At 44.8% G+C, this 19754-nt stretch overlaps 1 protein-coding gene across 6 annotated transcripts in view; it reads left to right on the forward strand.

The window, feature by feature from the left end:
- Positions 1-1865: 1865 nt before the first annotated feature.
- The window catches only part of DCAF7 (DDB1 and CUL4 associated factor 7), a 33652-nt gene continuing 15763 nt past the window's right edge, over positions 1866-19754 (forward strand). For 5 of the 6 annotated variants that reach the window (XR_003791941.1, XR_003791943.1, XR_003791942.1 and 2 more), the window contains exons 1-4: positions 1866-2262; positions 15590-15748; positions 16447-16558; positions 17172-17290. Coding sequence is in view for 2 of the 6 variants with exons in the window: in XM_029211768.1 (XP_029067601.1) it covers positions 2125-2262; positions 15590-15748; positions 16447-16558; positions 17172-17290 (528 nt within the window). In the remaining 4 variants the exon portion in view is untranslated. Of the gene's footprint in view, positions 2263-11230; positions 11325-15589; positions 15749-16446; positions 16559-17171; positions 17291-19754 lie in introns of those variants that run through there. The other variant, XM_029211769.1, reaches the window with a different exon arrangement.

Genomic DNA, 19754 nt, shown 5'->3' on the forward strand with positions numbered 1-19754 from the left:
TGCCTGCCAATGCAGGGGACATGGGTTCAAGCCCTGGTCTAGGAAGATCCCACATGCCACGGAGCAACTAAGCACGTGCGTCACAATTACTAAGCCTGCGCTCTAGAGCCTGCAAGCCACAACTACTGAGCCCGTGCGCCTAGAGTCCGTGCTCTGCAACAAGAGAAGCCACTGCAATGAGAAGCCCACACACCGCAACGAAGAGTAGTCCCCCACTCGCCACAACTAGAGAGACCCAACGCAGCCAAAAAAATGAATGAATAAATTTTTAAAATAAATAGTTGCAGAGGACATAATTTCCAGTGTGTTGTAAATATTGACACTTTATAAACTGTTGCATTCATATCAATCTATTTCAATCCAAATAGCAGTGATTCAGAAGCCAATATCATTCATTTTAAAAACAGGAGAGCAAGCTCTTCTTTAACATAGTTCCTTTTTCTCTGCTCATAATTCCACTCTATTCCTTCCACAGTTTATCTGACATGTAATTTATTTCCATGCTTGAAAGTCTATTATCAATAACCTCATCATATCTGTTTGGAAAACACGCTCGCTGCAAATAGAGAAAGCCCACACGCAGCAATGAAGACCAAACACAGCCAAAAATAAATAAATATATAAAAAATAATTTAAAAATTTTTTAAAAAGTAATTGTAACCTTACTAAGGCTTTAAGGGTTACACTTATTAGTACTAGGTTTTTCAAAACAATATAAATATCTCTTTAAATTTTTATAGAAACTAAAATTGTATTGGATATACACTGCTTACAAGAGGGAATTTTCCTCTCAATTAGTTCATGTGTGTGGATGAATATTAATTTTTTATTAGAGTAAAACAGAAGCACAGAGAAAACTTGTTCACATAAGTAGATAGTACTATAAGGGGTTTGTTATATATAACAGTGTCACTCAATTCTTTGAATTCTTTCTGAGCTGTGTTAACAATCACATTTATCATTAAAAACTATATTTAATGATATCTAACAATTCAATCCTCCTTTAGTTTTGTTGAAAGCAAATTATTGGAAACCATTTAAATTATAAAGAGATGTTACCTAGGTTCGGACCCTTCTCCATTTCAAACTCAAGACACAGATATAGTATTTAGGGCTAGATTAGCATTTGCCTTGGGACCCTCGGTGGGGAAAAGATGGAATGGGAACTAATAAAAAGTGAGAGCCACACTGGTCGGGCTGCTGCCTGAAGACCAACCCTAGAATTCAGAGCATTTCTACAGTGGCCAGGATAGCGCAGGAAAGCCTGACTGAAGCTGGCCTGGCCCTGAGTACATCGGCGTGTCCAACGGTGTGTTCGCCTTGGGGCGCTGGGAGAACAACATTCCGGCGTAACGGGGGCGTTGGCACGACGGGGAATTACGGTGGTTCCCCTTTGGCGCAGGCCAGGCAGCCAGGCCGCGGAGCTCTGTGCCACGGAATGCAGCAGGCCCTACGGTAAGGCAGACTTTTCTTTTTCACTCGACAGAGTGGAGAAGCCGTTGGAAATAGCAGCTGCTGTGGGGAAGTCAGAGCAGGTCACACAAGAGCTTTCACGCTCAGACTTGACCTAGAACTTGAAGGCCTGTAAGCCAGCGCGCTAGATTCTATGCACACACGCCCCCATTCACCCGCACTGCCCTCTTATCTCTCTGACTGACATCTTTGTCAGCCAATGACCTTTGGGGCTGTGAAAGCGCCTCCCCCCCCGGAGTTGGGCGGGGCAAGTAATTGGAATGACAAAACACACCAATAGCAAGGAGGTTTCAGAAGCCCTGGGTACAATAGCCAATGAAGAGAAGGCATCGTTCGAAAGGACGTGTCAGGCAGCCAACGGTCGGCGCCGCTGCGAGGGTCGCGTAGCTTCCGTTCCGGGTGGGCGGGGCGGTGTCTCAAACGGAAGGTGGCTGTCGTCCGAGCCGAAACAGGTTTGAAACTGGGAGTTGGGCTCGGCCCTCGTTGTCTGTCGCTGCGGGCCCTCTTCCGGGCTAGGCCGTCTTTGCCCGCCCCCGCCCCGCCTCCCTTCGGACCCCTGGGTTCCAGGCCAGGCTCCCTTCCCGATTGGCGCCCCCAACCTCCGCAGCCCGCTGCCGTCCCGGTCCGCACTGCGGCCCCGCCGCCGCCACCATGTCCCTGCACGGCAAACGGAAGGAGATCTACAAGTATGAAGCGCCCTGGACCGTCTACGCCATGAACTGGAGCGTGCGGCCCGACAAGCGCTTTCGCCTGGCGCTGGGCAGCTTCGTGGAGGAGTACAACAACAAGGTGGGCCGGGCAGGGGCTCGGAACCCGGCTGGTGGGGAGCGGGCCCCGGGGGCGCCCTTTCCGGGCCGGAGCCCAGACCCCAGGACCCTCCCGCGGACTTGCCCTAGCGCCACGGAGCGGTTCCTCTGTGTCTGGCCCTGTGCAGACAGTTTCGCTCTCATTATCGCATTTAATCCTTGCAGCATTCCTGGGTAGTCAGGAGTGTAGTTACTCTCATTTTACTGATGGGAAAACTGAGGCACCGTGTTGTGACTTGCCCGAGTCACACAGCTATTTCGTGACGGAAACAGGTCTCAAACCCAGGTTTACACCCCAAAGCTATGCCATTTATCACTCCTATCCCCTCCGCTCCTGCCGCATTGCTTCAGTTAGGGGGCGGAAGAAGGATGAGGGAATGGTGGCTGTGAAGAAAATGCTGGCGCCTCGGTGGTCACTCCTGGCCACGCTAGATCTCTATTAGGACTGTTTACTACGCAGGCTTCCCAGCCCCCTACACCCACCCCCAGGTATTCTTCCTGGATTCCCCCAGCCCTTTGCCGGGATTGCCATTGCTATTGCTGCCTCATATTCGTCCTCTTCAAAGAGACCCTCTTTTTGGAAATCTTGGCCAATGGCTGTAATCCCGCCATTGTTTTCCGAACAGAGAAGGATGATACTTGCCGTATTTTTTTCTTGGCATCTTTCGTGCTAATACAGATATGTAATCTTGAGTAGTAAGTCTTCCTGGACATCCACAATTTGAGAATCCTTCACAGAAGCACGGGTAATAGGAGGAAGCTTTAAGCCGGCAGTGCAGCATAAATTTATTTTTGAAAGTTGTTGAATAAGTTAGTGGGAAGAGTTTTCTTTCCTTTATTCCTTAATCTCTTCCGTTTATTGTATTAGAGTAAACGTGATTGATATTGATCAGAGCAACGGAGAGCCGTGCCTAGCGATGTTGAAAGCCTGTACACCTGCTAAACACCATGAACACCGTGACTTAAGAAGAATAAAGTGTTGGATGGTGACAGGCATGGGGCAGGGAAGAAAGCCAGGTGCTCTTGGGTTGGGTCCTGTTTGGTCCACTGACCAGCTGTGGGGCACTGCACAGGTCAGTTTTATTATTTCTGACCCACAGTTTGTTGTAGGAAAGTTCTTTTTTACACATAAAGGTCCTGTAAAAAACATTTGAACATTGTAATTTTGTTGACAGTTTTTCAGGAGCACATCTGTTTCTCTAGAGTTAGGTCTTAACTATTTTGGAATCCCCTTTGAGAAAGTGATGAAAACGATGGACTTTCATTACCCAGACATCACACATACACGATTTACAAACAAATCTTGGGGAGTATGCACTGATCTTGGAGTCCACCCATTGCCCACAGAAAGCAGAGAGTCCTGACAAGACATAGCTTTATTTTCTTTTCTCTGGTGCCTCTTTCTTCTTTATGGCCCATAGTGGACAGCAGAGCTGGGAATGGAATTCAAGGCCCTGATGTGTAAACTGAACTAGTAAAATTGAGAACATTAGAACTGTTGTTTAAGGATACATGTTTAAAAGGGGAAGAAAAGCAAAATATATCTTTCAAAGGGCTTGAATCTTTTCACACAGATAGATTTTTTTTCCTTGCAAGTTCTTCCAGGGTCGATTTGGGTAAGCAGTAGTCCCATTTCTAAGAGAGGAGAAACTGAGCCACAGTTAGGCTGCTGGGGGAATCAGTGGAGTAATTGGTGTCAAACCTCCGTTGCAGGGACTCTACCCCAAAGTTTGTCCTTTCATTTAGTAACCATGTGGAGCCCCTTCTTTGTGCCACAGGCACACAGGCCGCGTGGTCTGATGATCCCAGGGGTAATAGGTTAAGCGGTTACCTCTGTCTCAGTTCACTTGCATGATGTAGGCAGTGCAGTGTCTTGCCTACTGTTTTTGTGCCCTCACCTATCTAGGTCAGAGTTCTTAACGTGTGTGTGTGTGTGTGTGTGTGTGTGTGTCTGTCATGGACACCTTTGGCAGTTTGAAGCCAGTAGATCTCTGTTCATAATTCTGTTTTCAAATGCATAAAATACATAGGATTACAAAGGAAACCAATCATATTGAGCTATAGTTATTTTTTGTTTGTTTGTTTGTTTTTCGTTTTTTTTTGTTTTTTGTTTTTTGCGGTACGCGGGCCTCTCACTGTTGGGCCTCTCCCGTTGCGGAGCAACAGGCTCCGGACGCGCAGGCTCAGCGGCCATGCCTCAGGAGCGCAGCCGCTCCGAGGCATGCGGGATCCTCCCGGACCGGGGCACGAACCCGCATCCCCAGATTATAGGAAGCCCTGAGGTATAGTTATTAAAAACATTTTTTAAAAAGTGATAATCTGGGGGCTTCCCTGGTGGCGCAGTGGTTGCGAGTGCGCCTGCCGATGCAGGGGACACGCTGAGCCTGCGCGTCCGGAGCCTGTTGCTCCGCAACGGGAGAGGCCACAACAGTGAGAGGCCCGCGTACCGCAAAAAACAAAAAACAAAAAAAAGTGATAATCTTTACTTTTAAGTTAACTCATTAAATTACATCATCCATTATAATCATTAATCTTGAAGTAGGGATGAGGGTAAACAGCATTTCAAGATGTTCATTGTGATGTGATATGAAAAAAATCAGTGATTTTTATTGGTAACAAATCACAGATCTTGATGCCATGGTGAGTAGCTGCCTCCATTTGTAATGGAAGGAAATGATAAATTTTAGCTAGAGGTTTGTGAAAATGTAAATGTGATTTTCCGCCTCAAGTTCATGGACCTCAAGGTAAGAAACCCTGCTGTAGAGGATCTGTGCCTAGGGCCTGGCGGGCAGTAAATCTCACTTTAACACAGTGATTATGAGGCTCAGTTTCGGAGAAACCTGGACATGGAGGTGCCAGACTTCATATTTTAGAGGAATTTCAAAATTATTGGTTGAAATTCTCAGACCTTTGGTTCCTGTTTGCTGTCAATAGTAATTGCCAGTAGAGGACAAAATAAATTGACACAGCAAATTAACATTGATGAAAAAGCATAGAAACGGTCATCTTTTTTTACTGTGAGACATTAAGAAAACGTGATTATAATTTAAGAAAACTTTTGTATTCATGTCATCACATTTTCCTGTAGTAAAATTATTTGTAGTTCGGTAGAATTAAATCTCTTAGCATTTCAAGAACAACTTGACTTCCAGGTGTTCCATCATCTGAATAAATTTGGGAATTGTGGAGTAAACTAGGCTCTATCAACTACACCTGGAATAAAGAGTCCTACTATTGGTAATTGTGTTTGATGTTTTTTTGTGGTCTCTGCTTGGGGATAGAGCAACACTGGTGTTGGAGAATGGTTTTCTAAATTTTAGCTTGTGTATAAGAATCCTTTGAGGGACTTATACATTCTCAGGCTTCACTAGTTAACAGACACCCAGGTGATTCAGACACAGGTGGTCCAGGTGGTGCTCTAAGACCATTATCCTGGAGTTACCTTGGCATCTCCTGACCAGAGACAGGAATCCTTCTTTTTGCATCTGCATGTGCCTAAATATTGATTCCATCCCATGAAAAAAGCTCAATTACCAAATAGCCTCTTTGAGGTAGTCTGGGTTGAGATCTCAGCCCTGCCACTTACCAGTTTTGTATGGCCTTAAGCAAGTTAAACTCTGTGCCTCAGTTTCCTCATCTGTAAAATGAGAGTAATAAGAAAGATTAAATGAGTTAATATATGTAATGGAGTTAGGAACTCTGCCTGGCACATAGTAAGCAATTTAGAAATGTTAGCTATTATTACTTAAACATCATCACTACTCTATCTGTAATTGAAATATAATCAAGGAGCATTATATGGGTGTTAGATAAATTTGACTTTTGTATTTTCCGGAGAAAAATCAGGACCTTAGGTCAGAAAGGTACCTCAAAAGGTCATTATGTTCATTCCTTTGCCTTTTAAAGACCCAGGGGAAAAAATTCTCTTGGTTTCTTTCAACCAAACCCATTTTGTGGTGTAGAAGCTTCTTGTTGTCAGACTCCAAGTACTGTAATATGCTAGTTTAAGCCCATTTTCTCTTGTTCTACCTGGATTAGACACAGTAACTCTGATATAAGAACTCTGGGGCTTCCCTGGTGGCACAGTGGTTGAGAATCTGCCTGCTAATGCAGGGGACATGGGTTCGAGCCCTGGTCTGGGAAGATCCCACATGCCGAGGAGCAACTAGGCCCTTGAGCCACAACTACTGAGCCTGCGCTCTAGAGCCCGTGAGCCACAACTACTGAGCCTGCGGGTCTGGAGCCTGTGCTCCGAAACAAGAGAGGCCACAATAGTGAGAGACCCGTGCATCGCGATGAAGAGTGGCCCCCGCTTGCCACAACTAGAGAAAGCCCTCGCACAGAAACAAAGACCCAGTACAGCCCAAAATAAATTAAAAAAAAAAAAAAAGAACTCTGGTATTTCTCCTGAGTTTTGACAATATCTGTCATCTTTAGACAAGTGGTATTTCCCTTGTTTTATGGGGAAAGATGGGTAGCAGTTCCTGGGCTTCTATTCCACTTAGTTGCATGTTTCAGGGTTGGTTTTGAATAGAATTGACAGCGTGATTGGAATTTATTTTGCCCTAATATTTAACTAGCTGACCATTTGCGCTTTAAGATTTGGCATCTAGAAAACATTTTTTGAGGTTCTGAGGAGAGAAATCATAGGTATACCTGATGCTTTTTGAAGAATACTGGTAGTGAATCTGAGTAAGACTACCTTGTACTTGAAATGCACATGGGATGAATGCTTGCTTTGTCAGCCTGTGTTGATTCCTATGAGATCTTTAATGTAGAATTACTTTATCTATTTGGCACATAATGGTTTTTTTTGTTTTTTTTTTCCTGTGGTACACGGGCCTCTCACTGCTGTGGCCTCTCCTGCCGCGGAGCACAGGCTCCGGACGCGCAAGCCCAGCGGCCATGGCCCACGGTCCCAGCCGCCCCGCGGCACGCAGGATCCTCCCGGACCGGGGCACGAACCCGTGTCCCCTGCATCGGCAGGCAGACCCCCAAACGCTGCGTATTTGGCACATAATGGTTTTGACCCTGGCATATAAGTTTTCATTTCTCAGTATTTCTGGCAGCCTTTCAGGATTCTCATTCATTTGTTCATTAATTCAACAAATATTTATTTGTTGTGTTTTAGGCACAGCGATGATACTTGGTAACCTTCTGTATCCTTTCTTAGCAGATTTGAGATTGGTAGCAGTAAGGAGAAAGTGTTTTAATACACATAAGTATTTTTGATAGATATTTAGAATTTTGCCGTGCTCCATCAGTCCTTGCCAAGAGTGTCAGCAGGGGAATTTAAAGTATAAAACTCTTCTGGTTTTAACTTCCTCCTTTCTTTTTTCTAGACAGTGAAGGGACTAATTCCTCCATGAGACCACTGAATAAAACTTCTGCTATATTGTTTTTTGCCCTAACCTGGTTCACACAGACTTACTGCAGATGCTGTGATTTGAACAAGGAGTTGAATCTGTGTTCTGTAGGTAGTCTGGCCTGCCTGGGGCTGTGATGCCAGAGCTGATTGATTAGCCTCAGAGCCAGGAGCTGAAGGGGTGCTGTGCCAGAGTTCATCTCAGAGTTTGACAAGGCAGGACCTCTCTGCAGATGTTGATCAACAATGATCAGTCAGGAACAGGCTTGAAACGAGGACAAATGGAAAAGACCAAGAAAAGCTGGTTTATTCTGTCAGAATTTTGCCTTAGCTGATTTTGGTTATATTAACAATTGTGGGGAAATGTTCTACTGTCAAGAGTGGTATTACTGGTTTAGATAACTTTTTTTTTTTTTTTTTTTTTTTTTCGGTATGCGGGCCTCTCACTGTTGTGGCCTCTCCCATCGTGGAGCACAGGCTCTGGACGTGCAGGCTCAGTGGCCATGGCTCACGGGCCTAGCCGTTACGCGGCATGTGGGATCTTCCCGGACCGGGGCACGAACGCGTGTCCCCTGCATCGGCAGGCGGACTCGCAACCACTGCGCCACCAGGGAAGCCCCGGGGTTTTTTTTAATTATTATTAATTACATATATGTGCACACATATTCATATGCATTCACCTTCATGTTCTGGTACTAGCACTGCATGTAGTTAAAGAGGGATACACAGTTTCCTCCCTCAAGGAGCATAGTAACAAGATAAACACAGCAGCTTTTAAATTTTAAAAAATACAAGGTATGAGTAATGTGAATAGTAATTTATGTTGTTGTTCATGAAAGTAATTGAAAGTGAAGGTGTGGTCATGCCTCCAAGGAATAAATATTTTATGTTTTATATCTGCTCCTTAGGAGATATGTGACATAGTAATATCCACAGTTTAAAAATAAGTAAAAATGATCTTGTTTCACAGTCTTTTCTTTTTAGGGGGCATTTGTTTCATATGTTGGGGTAAAGCATTGTGAAACAATAGTTGCAGAAAGGCAGTGGAGGTGGGAGATAGAAGAAGTTTAACAGGAGGACAGGGAAGACTATGGAGGAAAGAAAAGGCAGAGGGGTAACCTAAATGTTGACAAGATGATTAAAGACATACTTTTTCCTTACGCTCCCACAATAAGTGAGGAAGGACGGCAGTATAATGAAGATCAAATGGGTATAGGAAGATGCTGAGAAAGGATGTCTGTGGCTGCAGATTCAAACTCAGAAGAGCACAGTTCTCCAGGATAGGATTTTGATAGGCAAAATCAACAGTCCTTTGTTTGGGACAGTGAGAAGAGGGTGCACAGCTGGCAGCAGGAGCTTCTCTAGACCGCACTTGACACCTTGGATGAGAGGGAAGCTAAGCTGTATAAGGAGACACGGAGACATGCCATCGTCTCTAGAAGCACTAGATGAGGCAGGTTGGAAAAGATTGAATTGTGAGCAGCTTGACAGCTCCTCATCTCTGTTGGCTGGGAAGATGCAAAAGCCTCATGTATTTATGCTAACTTGGAACATGGCCCTGACCTCTCTCCCATAGGAACTTCCTTCAGATCATCTAGAAAGAACTTGCCTCATTCAGGAACCAGCATAGTAGCAATAGAGAGATACTATAAGAAAGGAGGGGGAAAAAATGGGAAACAAATGGAAGGTAAAGTATCTACACTAGAAAATTGTTTTCACCTTAGTTGAAAATTAATGGCCAGTCCTGCCACCACGAATTCAAAGAACTTAAGAAAATAAAGAACTCCAGGTGGAGATACAGGAGATCAGGTAAACTAGGCATGGTGACAAGAGAAAATGGGACCACCAGCAGGTGCAGCCCAGGAAAAAAGTGGAAGAGAAAACAAAAATTATCACAGACCTAAAAGCCACATTAGAAAGAGAATTAAAATGAATACAAACTGCTGAAAACAGTGAAAGATAGGGAAGACAGATTGAGAAAATGAAGTGGAAGTGAACAATTAGAAAGTCTGTAATAGATGCAGAAAATAAAGAACGTCTAACTTAGGTATAATTGGTGTCTCTGAAGAAGGCCAAAGAAATGAAACACAAAAACTCAAATATGTCGTTAAAGAAGACTTTATAGAATAAAGGTTTGAAGTAATGAGTTCAAACTATATCTCAAGAGAAATGGACACAAAACAATTGGCACTGAAAACTTTCCTAGGAAAGTGTCTACATTTTCCTAGGGTGAAGAAAGAATCTTTGGACATCCGGGCAAAATGATCACATCCTCTTGAAGAGGGGAAGGAAAAGTGAGGCTAGCCACAGTTGATGATAGAAGGCATGGAGCAGTGTCTGCAAATCTGCAGCTGTTACAGATTGTGCTCCTGTGAATACCTGAAAATATACTTGAGTATATAAGATTTATATGGGGAATAGAATGCACTTTTTAAAAAGATAATTTATAAAAATTGACCATGTATTAAGAAAAAAATTTTTCTTAAGGGAAATCAGCTGATTGGTAAAAATAATACATATCAAAACTTATGGGAAGATGAGGAAGCTGAGGCCCAGATGTGCTAAGTAACTCCCCAAAGTGGCATAGAAGGTAAATGCGAGGCCAGAACTGGAATACTATTTGTCTCCAGAGTCTTAAAAATAAATGTATACTGATGTCCAAAAAAAAAAAAGGGAAAAAATGTTTTGAAAACAGAGAGGGGAACACTTGCCTACCAGATCAGAGTAAACATACTGGAATTGGTATAGTTACAGCCAATGCCACATATAGTTGGTGCAATCACACACAACGTTCCAAAGCAGAACTAAGTATATATAGAAATGTAGTTATTGATAAGATAGAACTTTAACTCACTGGGGAAAAAAATAAATTGTATGGCAGAAAAATTTAGAGCCCCCTAATTCACGTCATATATGAAAATCAATTCCAGATCAAGTAAAGAACAGTCCCACAAACATAGTAAAAGAAAATTGACTATGAAATTTGTACTGGGGCAGTGGAGGGTGCGCAGCGAAGGTGATCTTTAAGCCAATCATTAAATCCAGAGTCAACTAAGGAAAAGATTGACAGGCTATAGTGCAGTTGACCCTTGAACAGTACGGGTTTAAACTGCACAGGTCCACTTATAAGTGGATATTTTTCAATTAAGTACTACACAGGGTCCATGGTTGGTTGAATCCAAAGATGCAGAGGACTCAGATACTAAATTATATGTGCATTAACCCCCCACCTTGTGCAAGGGTCAACTGTACATACAAATAAAACATTTCTATGTGAAAAGATATCCTGTGGACAAAGTCAAAAGACAGATGATAGGACAACGAAAAGTATTTTCAAAACATGACAGCCAGTAGGAGCTAATTTACTTAATGTGATAGAAAAATGAACAAAGAGTATAAATAGCCAGTTTGTAGAAGAGAAAATGCAAGTGATCAATAAACAGGAAAAGATACTCAACCTCAGGTAGTTAAGGGAAATGAGAATTGACCCTGTGATGTTACTTTTCCCTTTCAAATTTATAAAGATTAAGTTATTGCTTCTAGTGTTGCTGATAGTATGGGGAAGTGATAACCTTTGTGATCCTGGGCAAGATACTTAACATCTCTTTTACTCCATCTCTTAGGAAAGTGGGAAGAATAAGAGTACCTACCTCATGGAGATGTTGAGAGGATTAAATGAGGTATTGCATGTAAAGCAGTAAGTGTAATGCTTATACTTGGTCCATTATAAGCACTCATATTAAAAATTATTATTCAGAAGTAAAAATAATAAATATGCTCACCTTCAGTAGTAAAATGCCATTTTTCATCTCTAAGATTAACAAAAATGTTAAAAGATTATTTTCAATGTTTTCAAAGGTATGGGGAAATTGGCACCCTCATATACTGTTAATGAAAGTGTAAATGGAAGCAACCTTTTCAAAGGCTGCTGGACAGAATCTGTGACTTTTTTTTTAGCTTAAAACAACACACATTTATTATCTCATAGTTCCTGTGGTATTAACATCTAAAATGTGATGCAGCAGTTACACTTTTAGCAATCTCACCAATAAAAGCCTTTACACATAATATGTACAGAGCATTGTTTATAATAGCAAAACAATGGGCTATAACCACAGTAACTATGAATAGTTAAATTATGGTGTGCTTACCACAGTCTGCTGTGGAAGAATGAGGTAGAGCTATTTGTACGGACATGAGATCTTCCAAGATGTTGTTAAGAGCAAGTTACAGAATATATTTTATGGTCCAAACCTATCTGGGGTTTTTTTTTGTTGTTTTGTTTGGAAAAACCATTTGGAAAGTAGTTCATATCAAACTGGTTTGAGAGTCACTAAGTAGAATTGAGGATGAAGTTAATGGGAGACTTTACCACTTCATTCTGTATTATATGAATATTCAAGAGAACTTATATTCTCTTTCATTAAATTTTTAACATCTGCGTATATGAACAACAGTTGAATAACAGTGAAAGCAAAGGGTTATTCCTTTCAGTACTTGGTTGGCAATTTGGAGCAGAAGAGCTAAAGCGAGTTAGGCCAAGGATGAAACACGAGTCTGTGCAAACACATGAAGTCTTTGGGAAGATCAGGAAAGATCCCAGCCATTTCCTGGCTTCTTCCCTAGGTTAGGTACTGTTGTGCAGAGGTTGTCAAACCTTGCTGAATCACATCACCAGGGAGGGTCTTAAGAATATAGACTCCTGGGCCCCACTTGACACTTGTTGAATCAGAATCTTGGGCTAACGGTGGGGAGCCCAGGAATGTGTAAAGCACTCTAGGTAAATCTGGTTGCCAGATTTGAAAACCATTGCTGTTGGCAGTACAAGCAGGAGTAAGACACAGGCCCTGTTTTTTTTTTTTATTTTTTATTTTTTTAATGTTTATTTATTTATTTGGCTGTGTCGGGTACCGGTTGTGGCACACGGGCTGTTCGTCACGGGCTCCTCTAGTTGTGGTATGTAGGCTCCAGAACGTGCAGGCTCAGTGGTCACGGCACACGGGCTCAGTTGCCCCGTGGCATGTGGGATCTTAGATTCCTGACCAGGGATCGAACCTGCGTCCCCTGCATTGGAAGGCGGACTCTTAACCACTGGACCACCAGGGAAGTCCCTACAGGCCCTGTTTTTAAGGCATTTACTAAGAGAAATAGCATAAGACAGTCATGCAGGTGCTTTCATGAGGCAGTGTGGGATTAGTCACCAAATGGATGGAATAGATAAGTACTGAGAGACCACTGTCCTGGGAAGACTGCAGATGGTTTATAAAGGAGGTGAGGTGTAAGAATATTAAAAGCTCATACACTGAGGAAGGCATCATACTGAACAGTTTACAAACAAAAGGTGTTACATACAACTCTGTGAGGTGTAGGTACTGTGAATATCCTCACTTTACAGATTGGAAACAGGTTTAGCAAAGTTAAGTAACATGTCCAAGGTCCTACAACTAGCAAGTGGTAAGTAAGGAGGCCTGGAAGACTGATGCCACCGTTCTTTATTAATACTGGGCAGGATTTGGATCGACGGAAGTTGTGAGGATTTTATAAGTGAGGGCAGTGTAAGGAGAGGGATGGGAAGCACTGACTAGATAAATGAAAGTGGAAGATAAGGTAGGCTAGCGAAAGCTTTGAATGCCTGCTTAAGTGGATCCTAAGTGGCACGTGCTCATGGGAGCTGATATTTTGAGGTTTGCAGAGAAGCCTCCAATGGCTGGAAAGCAACTTTTAGCAGTAGCAGCATTTTCCCCTTCTAGTTTAGCCTTACCTGCATGGCTAGAAAGAGGGATTTTGTGCTTGCTGCCACATCCCCAGCACTTAGGGCTTGGCACCTAATAGCCACTCGGTAAATATTTGAATAAATAGATGAATGCAATATCTGGCTTAGAATCTATATGAGAGGCTTACGCTTTATTCTGCCCAGTGAGCCACAAAATTTACCTTCTCATCTATTTTCTCCTCCTTCCCCCACCAAGCCTGATGCCAATTTTCCCTGTTCCATCTAGAATCTTCCTTTACGTTTTGTTTTCTGCAAAGGTCAGAATGTCAACTTTTTAATTCCATAAGAACTGTTCATTCTGTCAAAATCCTTCTTGTGGCCATCTCGGGTTATCCCTTGCCATTCTCACTACCGGTCACCACAGGCCCTTAACCTTTCCCACCTGTTCCCCTGTGGGTCTCCAGGCTGAGCTCCCCGCCTCCAGCCTCTTCCTGGATCCAGTCAGTCCTGCCCAGCATTACCAGGCCCCATACTCATACCTCCAGGGTCTCACAGTCCTACCACTGCCTCTCAGACGCCTTCACGGGGGAAAACCCACCTCTGTTTTCAGTTTGCTGTCAGGGCTCTCGAGCCTGCCCTAGGCACGTTTCATCAGCCTCCTCTGCGGGGCTCTCTCAGATGACTCCTCTTGCTGCCCGCCAAGTGGGCCATCTAGTTAGTAACTCTGCCCCGCTTGCTGGGGATGCCTTCCGTTTCTATGCCTCCTCAGAACCTTTCCATACACCTTTTTTTTTTTTTTTTTTTTTTTGCGGTACGCGGGCCTCTCACTGCCGTGGCCTCTCCCGTTGCCGAGCACAGGCTCCGGACGCGCAGGCTCAGCGGCCATGGCTCACGGGCCCAGCCGCTCCGCGGCACGAGCCCGCATCCCCTGCATCGGCAGGCGGACTCTCAACCACTGCGCCACCAGGGAAGCCCCCACATCATGCAGTATTATTCAGTGATACTGTACACCTAAAGTGAGTGAATTTTATTGTATGCAATTGTACCTAAATAAAATTGTTTAAACAAAAAAAAGATAGGAAGATACTGGTATCTGAGACTGGAGTCAGCAAGACAGGAGTGGAAGGAATTCTTTCTGCTATATGGTTAGTGCCTATCCTCTCGTTTATCCTCCCTACCATTCCATCTTCCAGCTGGTGGAAGTTCATAAGCAAATGTATAGCAGGTGGCATTTCCTACTGAGCCAGATTGAGTTGGACAGCAAAGGGTGGAAGTCAATATTGGTCCAAAACTGACTCAAAGAAAAGGTGGCCAGACCAGCTGGGACTTTCTCATCGACAGTACCCACTTTTTTGCCAGTTACAGTGGTTTGGGTTCCCGAATGCTTGTTTGGCACACCCTTCTGTGTCAGCACATTACCAGCCAGTGGGGGCGAGGTTGGGGGGCTAGAGGAGGAGGCGGTTTGTGGATGATTACCTTTTTTATTAAAATAAATTTTATTTATTTTTATTTTTGGCTGTGTTGGGTCTTCGTTGATGCGCGTGGGCTTTCTCTGGTTGAGGGGAGCAGGCTTCTCATTTTGGTGGCTTCTCTTGTTGCGGAGCGTGGGCTCTAGGCGCGTGGGCTTCAGTAGTTGTGGCTCGCAGGCTCTAGAGTGCAGGCTCAGTAGTTTTGGCGCACAGACTTAGTAGTTCCGCAGCATGTGGGATCTTCCCAGACCAGGGCTCGAACCCGTGTCCCCTGCATTGGCAGGTGGATTCCCAACCACTGCACCACCAAGGAAGACCCTACGATTGCCTTTTTAGGTGAGACGTTCCTTTGTTGGATGTCACTGAATGTCCACAGCACTTCTAGTCGTGGGGTCACTAAAACCACGGCTGCACGTTGTCAAGTGCCTCGGCTTGTGGGGGAAGGTAACCAGCTGGGCAGTTAACACAGCTCTAGGGTGTTGGATCAAGAGGGCAGGAGTTGGAGTCAGAAAACCTGTATTCAGATTTTGTCTCTGCCTCTGACTAGCTCTGCAGTCTTCAGTGTAACTCAACCCCTCCAAGGCTGGGTTTCCTCATCTGAGCAGCAGGCCCGTTGGACTAGATGCCCTCTCTCTCTTAGTTCTTGCCTCTGCAGTGAAGGGTAGTACAGCATCAGGACGGCTGTCACTGACAGGGGTCTGGTGTATTTGGTGCTGCTCCCGAGAAGCAGATGTTTACGTGGCTGGATTCTGCTGTGTTACAGGTCCAGCTTGTTGGTTTAGACGAAGAGAGTTCGGAGTTTATTTGCCGGAACACCTTCGACCATCCGTACCCCACCACAAAGCTCATGTGGATCCCTGACACAAAAGGCGTCTATCCAGACCTGCTGGCGACGAGTGGCGACTATCTCCGCGTGTGGAGGGTAAGCAGGTGCTTGACGGGCCTCCGCAGAGTCAGCTGCTCGCAGCAGCGTGGACTCGCGGAGAACAGGCCGGGGCTGGAGGCCAGATCACTGCAGCCGGGAGAACAGGTGGGAGCGGATCTGGCCTGAGCTTGTTTGGCTCAGCAGATTTCCTAGTGAGTCCAGCCAAGATTCCTTCAAGTCCTGCTGCCGGCTGCAGTCGGCCTGGAAGCATAAGGCTCAGTGACCGTGATGTAAGCACGAGGGCCTTCTGCAGGGGTGGGGACACCGGCGGTCTCTTATTCTATTTACAGCCAGGATATTTTTGAGTAAATTAAACAAAATCCAGGCCGCTGCTTCTAGTGCAGCATGGGAGTGGATCCTGGAGCCTCCCCTCCCCTCTGCCGAGCCGTCACCATGGCCTCTCCTGTAGCTGGAGGTGTGGCGTCCAGCCAGGCAGGGTACAGATGTCCCGGTCTGGGCAGAGTGAGAAGACTTCTCGTCTAGAAGAATTTGGGGGTGAAAATTTGGGAAACAAAGCTGGGCAGAGGAGAAAGCTTGGAAAGAAGTAGCATTCAAGTAGTTCCTCTGGTTTTTATTACTCTATGATAAAAATGTCCCCCACGTCTTAAATTTACTAAAATATGGACTAAAACAGGCTTTAAAGATTTTTTGTAAGATAAGACTGGCTGAGTTTTTAAAGATTATTGTTCCTTCAGGTTGGTGAAACAGAGACCAGGCTGGAATGTTTGCTAAACAATAACAAGAACTCGGATTTCTGTGCTCCTCTGACCTCCTTTGACTGGAATGAGGTGGATCCTTATCTTTTAGGTAAGGGAGTGAGGGAGGGTGTATTCCAGTGTGAAGAAGCAAAGATACATTTTCTCAGATATAACACTGGGCCAGTTTTTAACCAGGGCCCTGAGGTCCGTGCAACATCCTAAAATGGGGCCGAGTGGGGAAGAGGCTAAATATGGAATGTGGTTATTAATTCCTCCCGTGGAGTTGAGCTTCCCACGTGTGCATGTCTTGTCTCTCCAGGCAGAGTCCAAGGCCCTGGGGTGAGGATGGAGTACGTGACTCTTTTTTTTTTTTTCTTTTTGCGGTACGCGGGCCTCTCACCACTGTGACCTCTCCCGTTGTGGAGCACAGGCTCCGGACGCACAGGTCCAGCGGCCGTGGCTCACGGGCCCAGCCGCTCCGCGGCATATGGGATCTTCCCGGACCGGGGCACGAACTCACGTCCCCTGCATCGGCAGGCGGACTCTCAACCACTGCGCCACCAGGGAAGCCCACGTGACTCTTTTGGGCTCTCCATCCCTGTACTCAAGAAGTGTTTGCAGTGCGTTGTCTCCTGGGCTGAATAGATGAATAGGGACAAGGAGAGAAGCTGGTGTGGGAACTTCACCCCCGTCAGCTGCTGACTTGCACTGGTTGTTTCCAGGTACCTCCAGCATTGACACGACGTGTACCATATGGGGGCTGGAGACCGGGCAGGTGTTGGGGCGAGTGAATCTTGTGTCCGGCCATGTGAAGACCCAGCTGATTGCCCATGACAAAGAGGTACTGATGCTGGTGCGCAGCTGCTTTCTATGCCTTCAGTGTGAAGGCAGGCTGTTCTCTCCCTGTTTTGCAAATGACATGGAAAATCATAATGCTGACGTCGTCTTGTCTAAATTGAAAATAGTAATGTGTCAGAACAGTGGAAAACAGCACTGTTGTAAATGAGTATATTTTTTTTTGGCTGGTGTAAACATTCTGTAGTCTGTTGTTTTTCTTTTTGTGCCAGAGATTACTGGGTTTTAATAATGAGATCTCTTATAGACAAACTTGGACTGGATGTTATTAAAAAATAATCTTAGAGTAACACTTATCTTGAAATATATTTACTTTTTTGGGAGCAGGGAGGCAAGAAGAGGGAATATTTCCTGGCAGACAAAACTAAATCATTAATTTTTCTCTAAACTTATTTTATGAAATTCTAGTATGTTCACTTAATGCTTATACTTTAATACTATTTGGAATTGAATATGGTTTATTTTGATGGTGATGTTTCTCCTGTGTTTATTGGAAGAGCCAAAGGAAGCTATCTGTAATTGTGTTAACAAAGCGTTCTTCTGAGTGATTTTGTAAAATGGTCATAAATCTTTAACTGCCAGAGCCGCTGCATGCTGGTCCTCTACCAGAAAAATTACAGGACGTTTCCTGTGGGTAGTGTTTTCTTTTCTATCGTACCCTGCACAGTGAAGATTATTAGTATCTGTACCAATAAAAAGGATGCCTTGACATGAGGTGAGAAACTTGAGGTTGTCCACAGAATGGAAAGTTGGTGACCAGATTATCATTCTTAGTGAGAGGTTGTTCTTTGGCTTTCTGTGCTCCCAACGGTAAGATCTGTTACAAATCTGCTGGACTTGGCTGCCGTAAGCCAAGGGGCGAAGGAAGAGTTTGTCCTGCCAAGAAGATCGGTATAAGGAGGTTCTGGGAGCCCTCTTGACATCAAGTGGAGCAGGTTGCTGCATTTTGGTTCTGTGACAGCTTAGCCTGCTGTTCTCTGTCAGGGTCCAACCCAGAAACCTAGAGCTACTTTAAATATTTAAACTGAGGGGATTTAATGAGGAAATTGCTTACACAGATGATGGTAAAGCTGAGAAGCCACACCGGAGCTGCAGTGAGGTAGTGCAGTGTAGACAATGGGAGCAGCGATCTCAACAGCAAACGGGCCCTGGACCAGCACCCTGGCCTCGAAGAAATGAATCTAAGGGTGGTTGTTCTGAGAGGAACATGACGCCTCCTGGAACCTTAGATTTTTCTCAGCCCACCTCTCTCTGTTGAAGTAAAGACTTGCCAGGAGGTTCTCGTTGCTACTGGCGGATTGGTGCAGAGGAGGGTAGCATATATCTGGGAGTTATTTCCCTCCCTTGGCTTATGATGAAATACACTGGTGGAGCACAGAAGAAGAAGCAGTCAGAGCTGAGTTTTACACATTCGGCCATATTGCCTGTGAGAACCTTACTGCTTAGCGGTGCTGCCATGGTGTCCCTGTCCCTGCGAGTTACTGGGAGCCAACCCTGGGTGCACATATGTATAAACACATCCCAACCCTAAGGTAGCTGGTCGGTGTTGGACAGAGCCTTGATCTGTCAGGCCTCCTTGTGATGACCAGCCCAGTTCCCCATTGAACCACTCCTAATTCCTACTACAGAAAGAGGAGTGTAATTTCTTCATAGTCAGCCAGAGGAAAAGGAAGTTATGAGGTTGAATAGAAACAGATGCTTGTTTGCCCGTGTCCCTTAGCAGGTGGAACTTCCAGAAGGCTGGAGTCACGGTCCTGAGTGAGGGATTCCACACACGTCTCCCCAGAAGTCAGCTGTTATTGTCCTTGGCCCCAGAAGATGGGTTTTGTTTGGCATTTTGTTTTCCTTTTTCAGATTCTCTCTCTCCGCTTGTCTGGCTCTCTGTTGCTCTCTGCCTCTGTTTTCTCATAGACATTAGCAGAGTGCAATGTTTGTAGCAAGTAATAAGTGCAGAAAACAATGATTCAAAACCTAAATTGATTCACTTATGAATACAAACCAACTAGGAGAAGAGATAGTGTGTCCTAGGACAAGAGAGCTGTATTAAGCCTCTCCGTTAAGTATAGGAACACCTGAGCCTCCCGAGATTCAAAACTGCTGTTACTTCTTTCTCACAAATGAGTCTCAGGTCCAGGTTTCTCAGCAGAACCGCGGCTGCTTCCACCCAGCAAATCGATGATCTTGGCCTTAATGTGCTCATGGATTTGCCTCTGATCACACACAAATGAAAGCCACGAAGGCCCAGGAAATAAATGTCTCCGTCTTGTAACAGGGTGGCAGGAGACAGCCACTGGCTCTCGCTTCACTGAGCCTGTCCAAGCCTACAGAATACTTGCTCAGAGCTACTTGTGCTCTGCTGGTCAGCAGGGTATGTGCTCTTTGTTTTATCACGGGAGGTGGAGGAAGAATCCTTGGAAAGCAGGAAGTGAGAAGAAGCCAGCCAGTTTCCA

The sequence above is a fragment of the Monodon monoceros genome, unplaced genomic scaffold (genome assembly GCF_005190385.1).
Source record: "Monodon monoceros isolate NGI ecotype Baffin Bay Population unplaced genomic scaffold, NGI_Narwhal_1 Super_Scaffold_9, whole genome shotgun sequence".
Lineage (NCBI taxonomy): Eukaryota > Metazoa > Chordata > Mammalia > Artiodactyla > Monodontidae > Monodon > Monodon monoceros.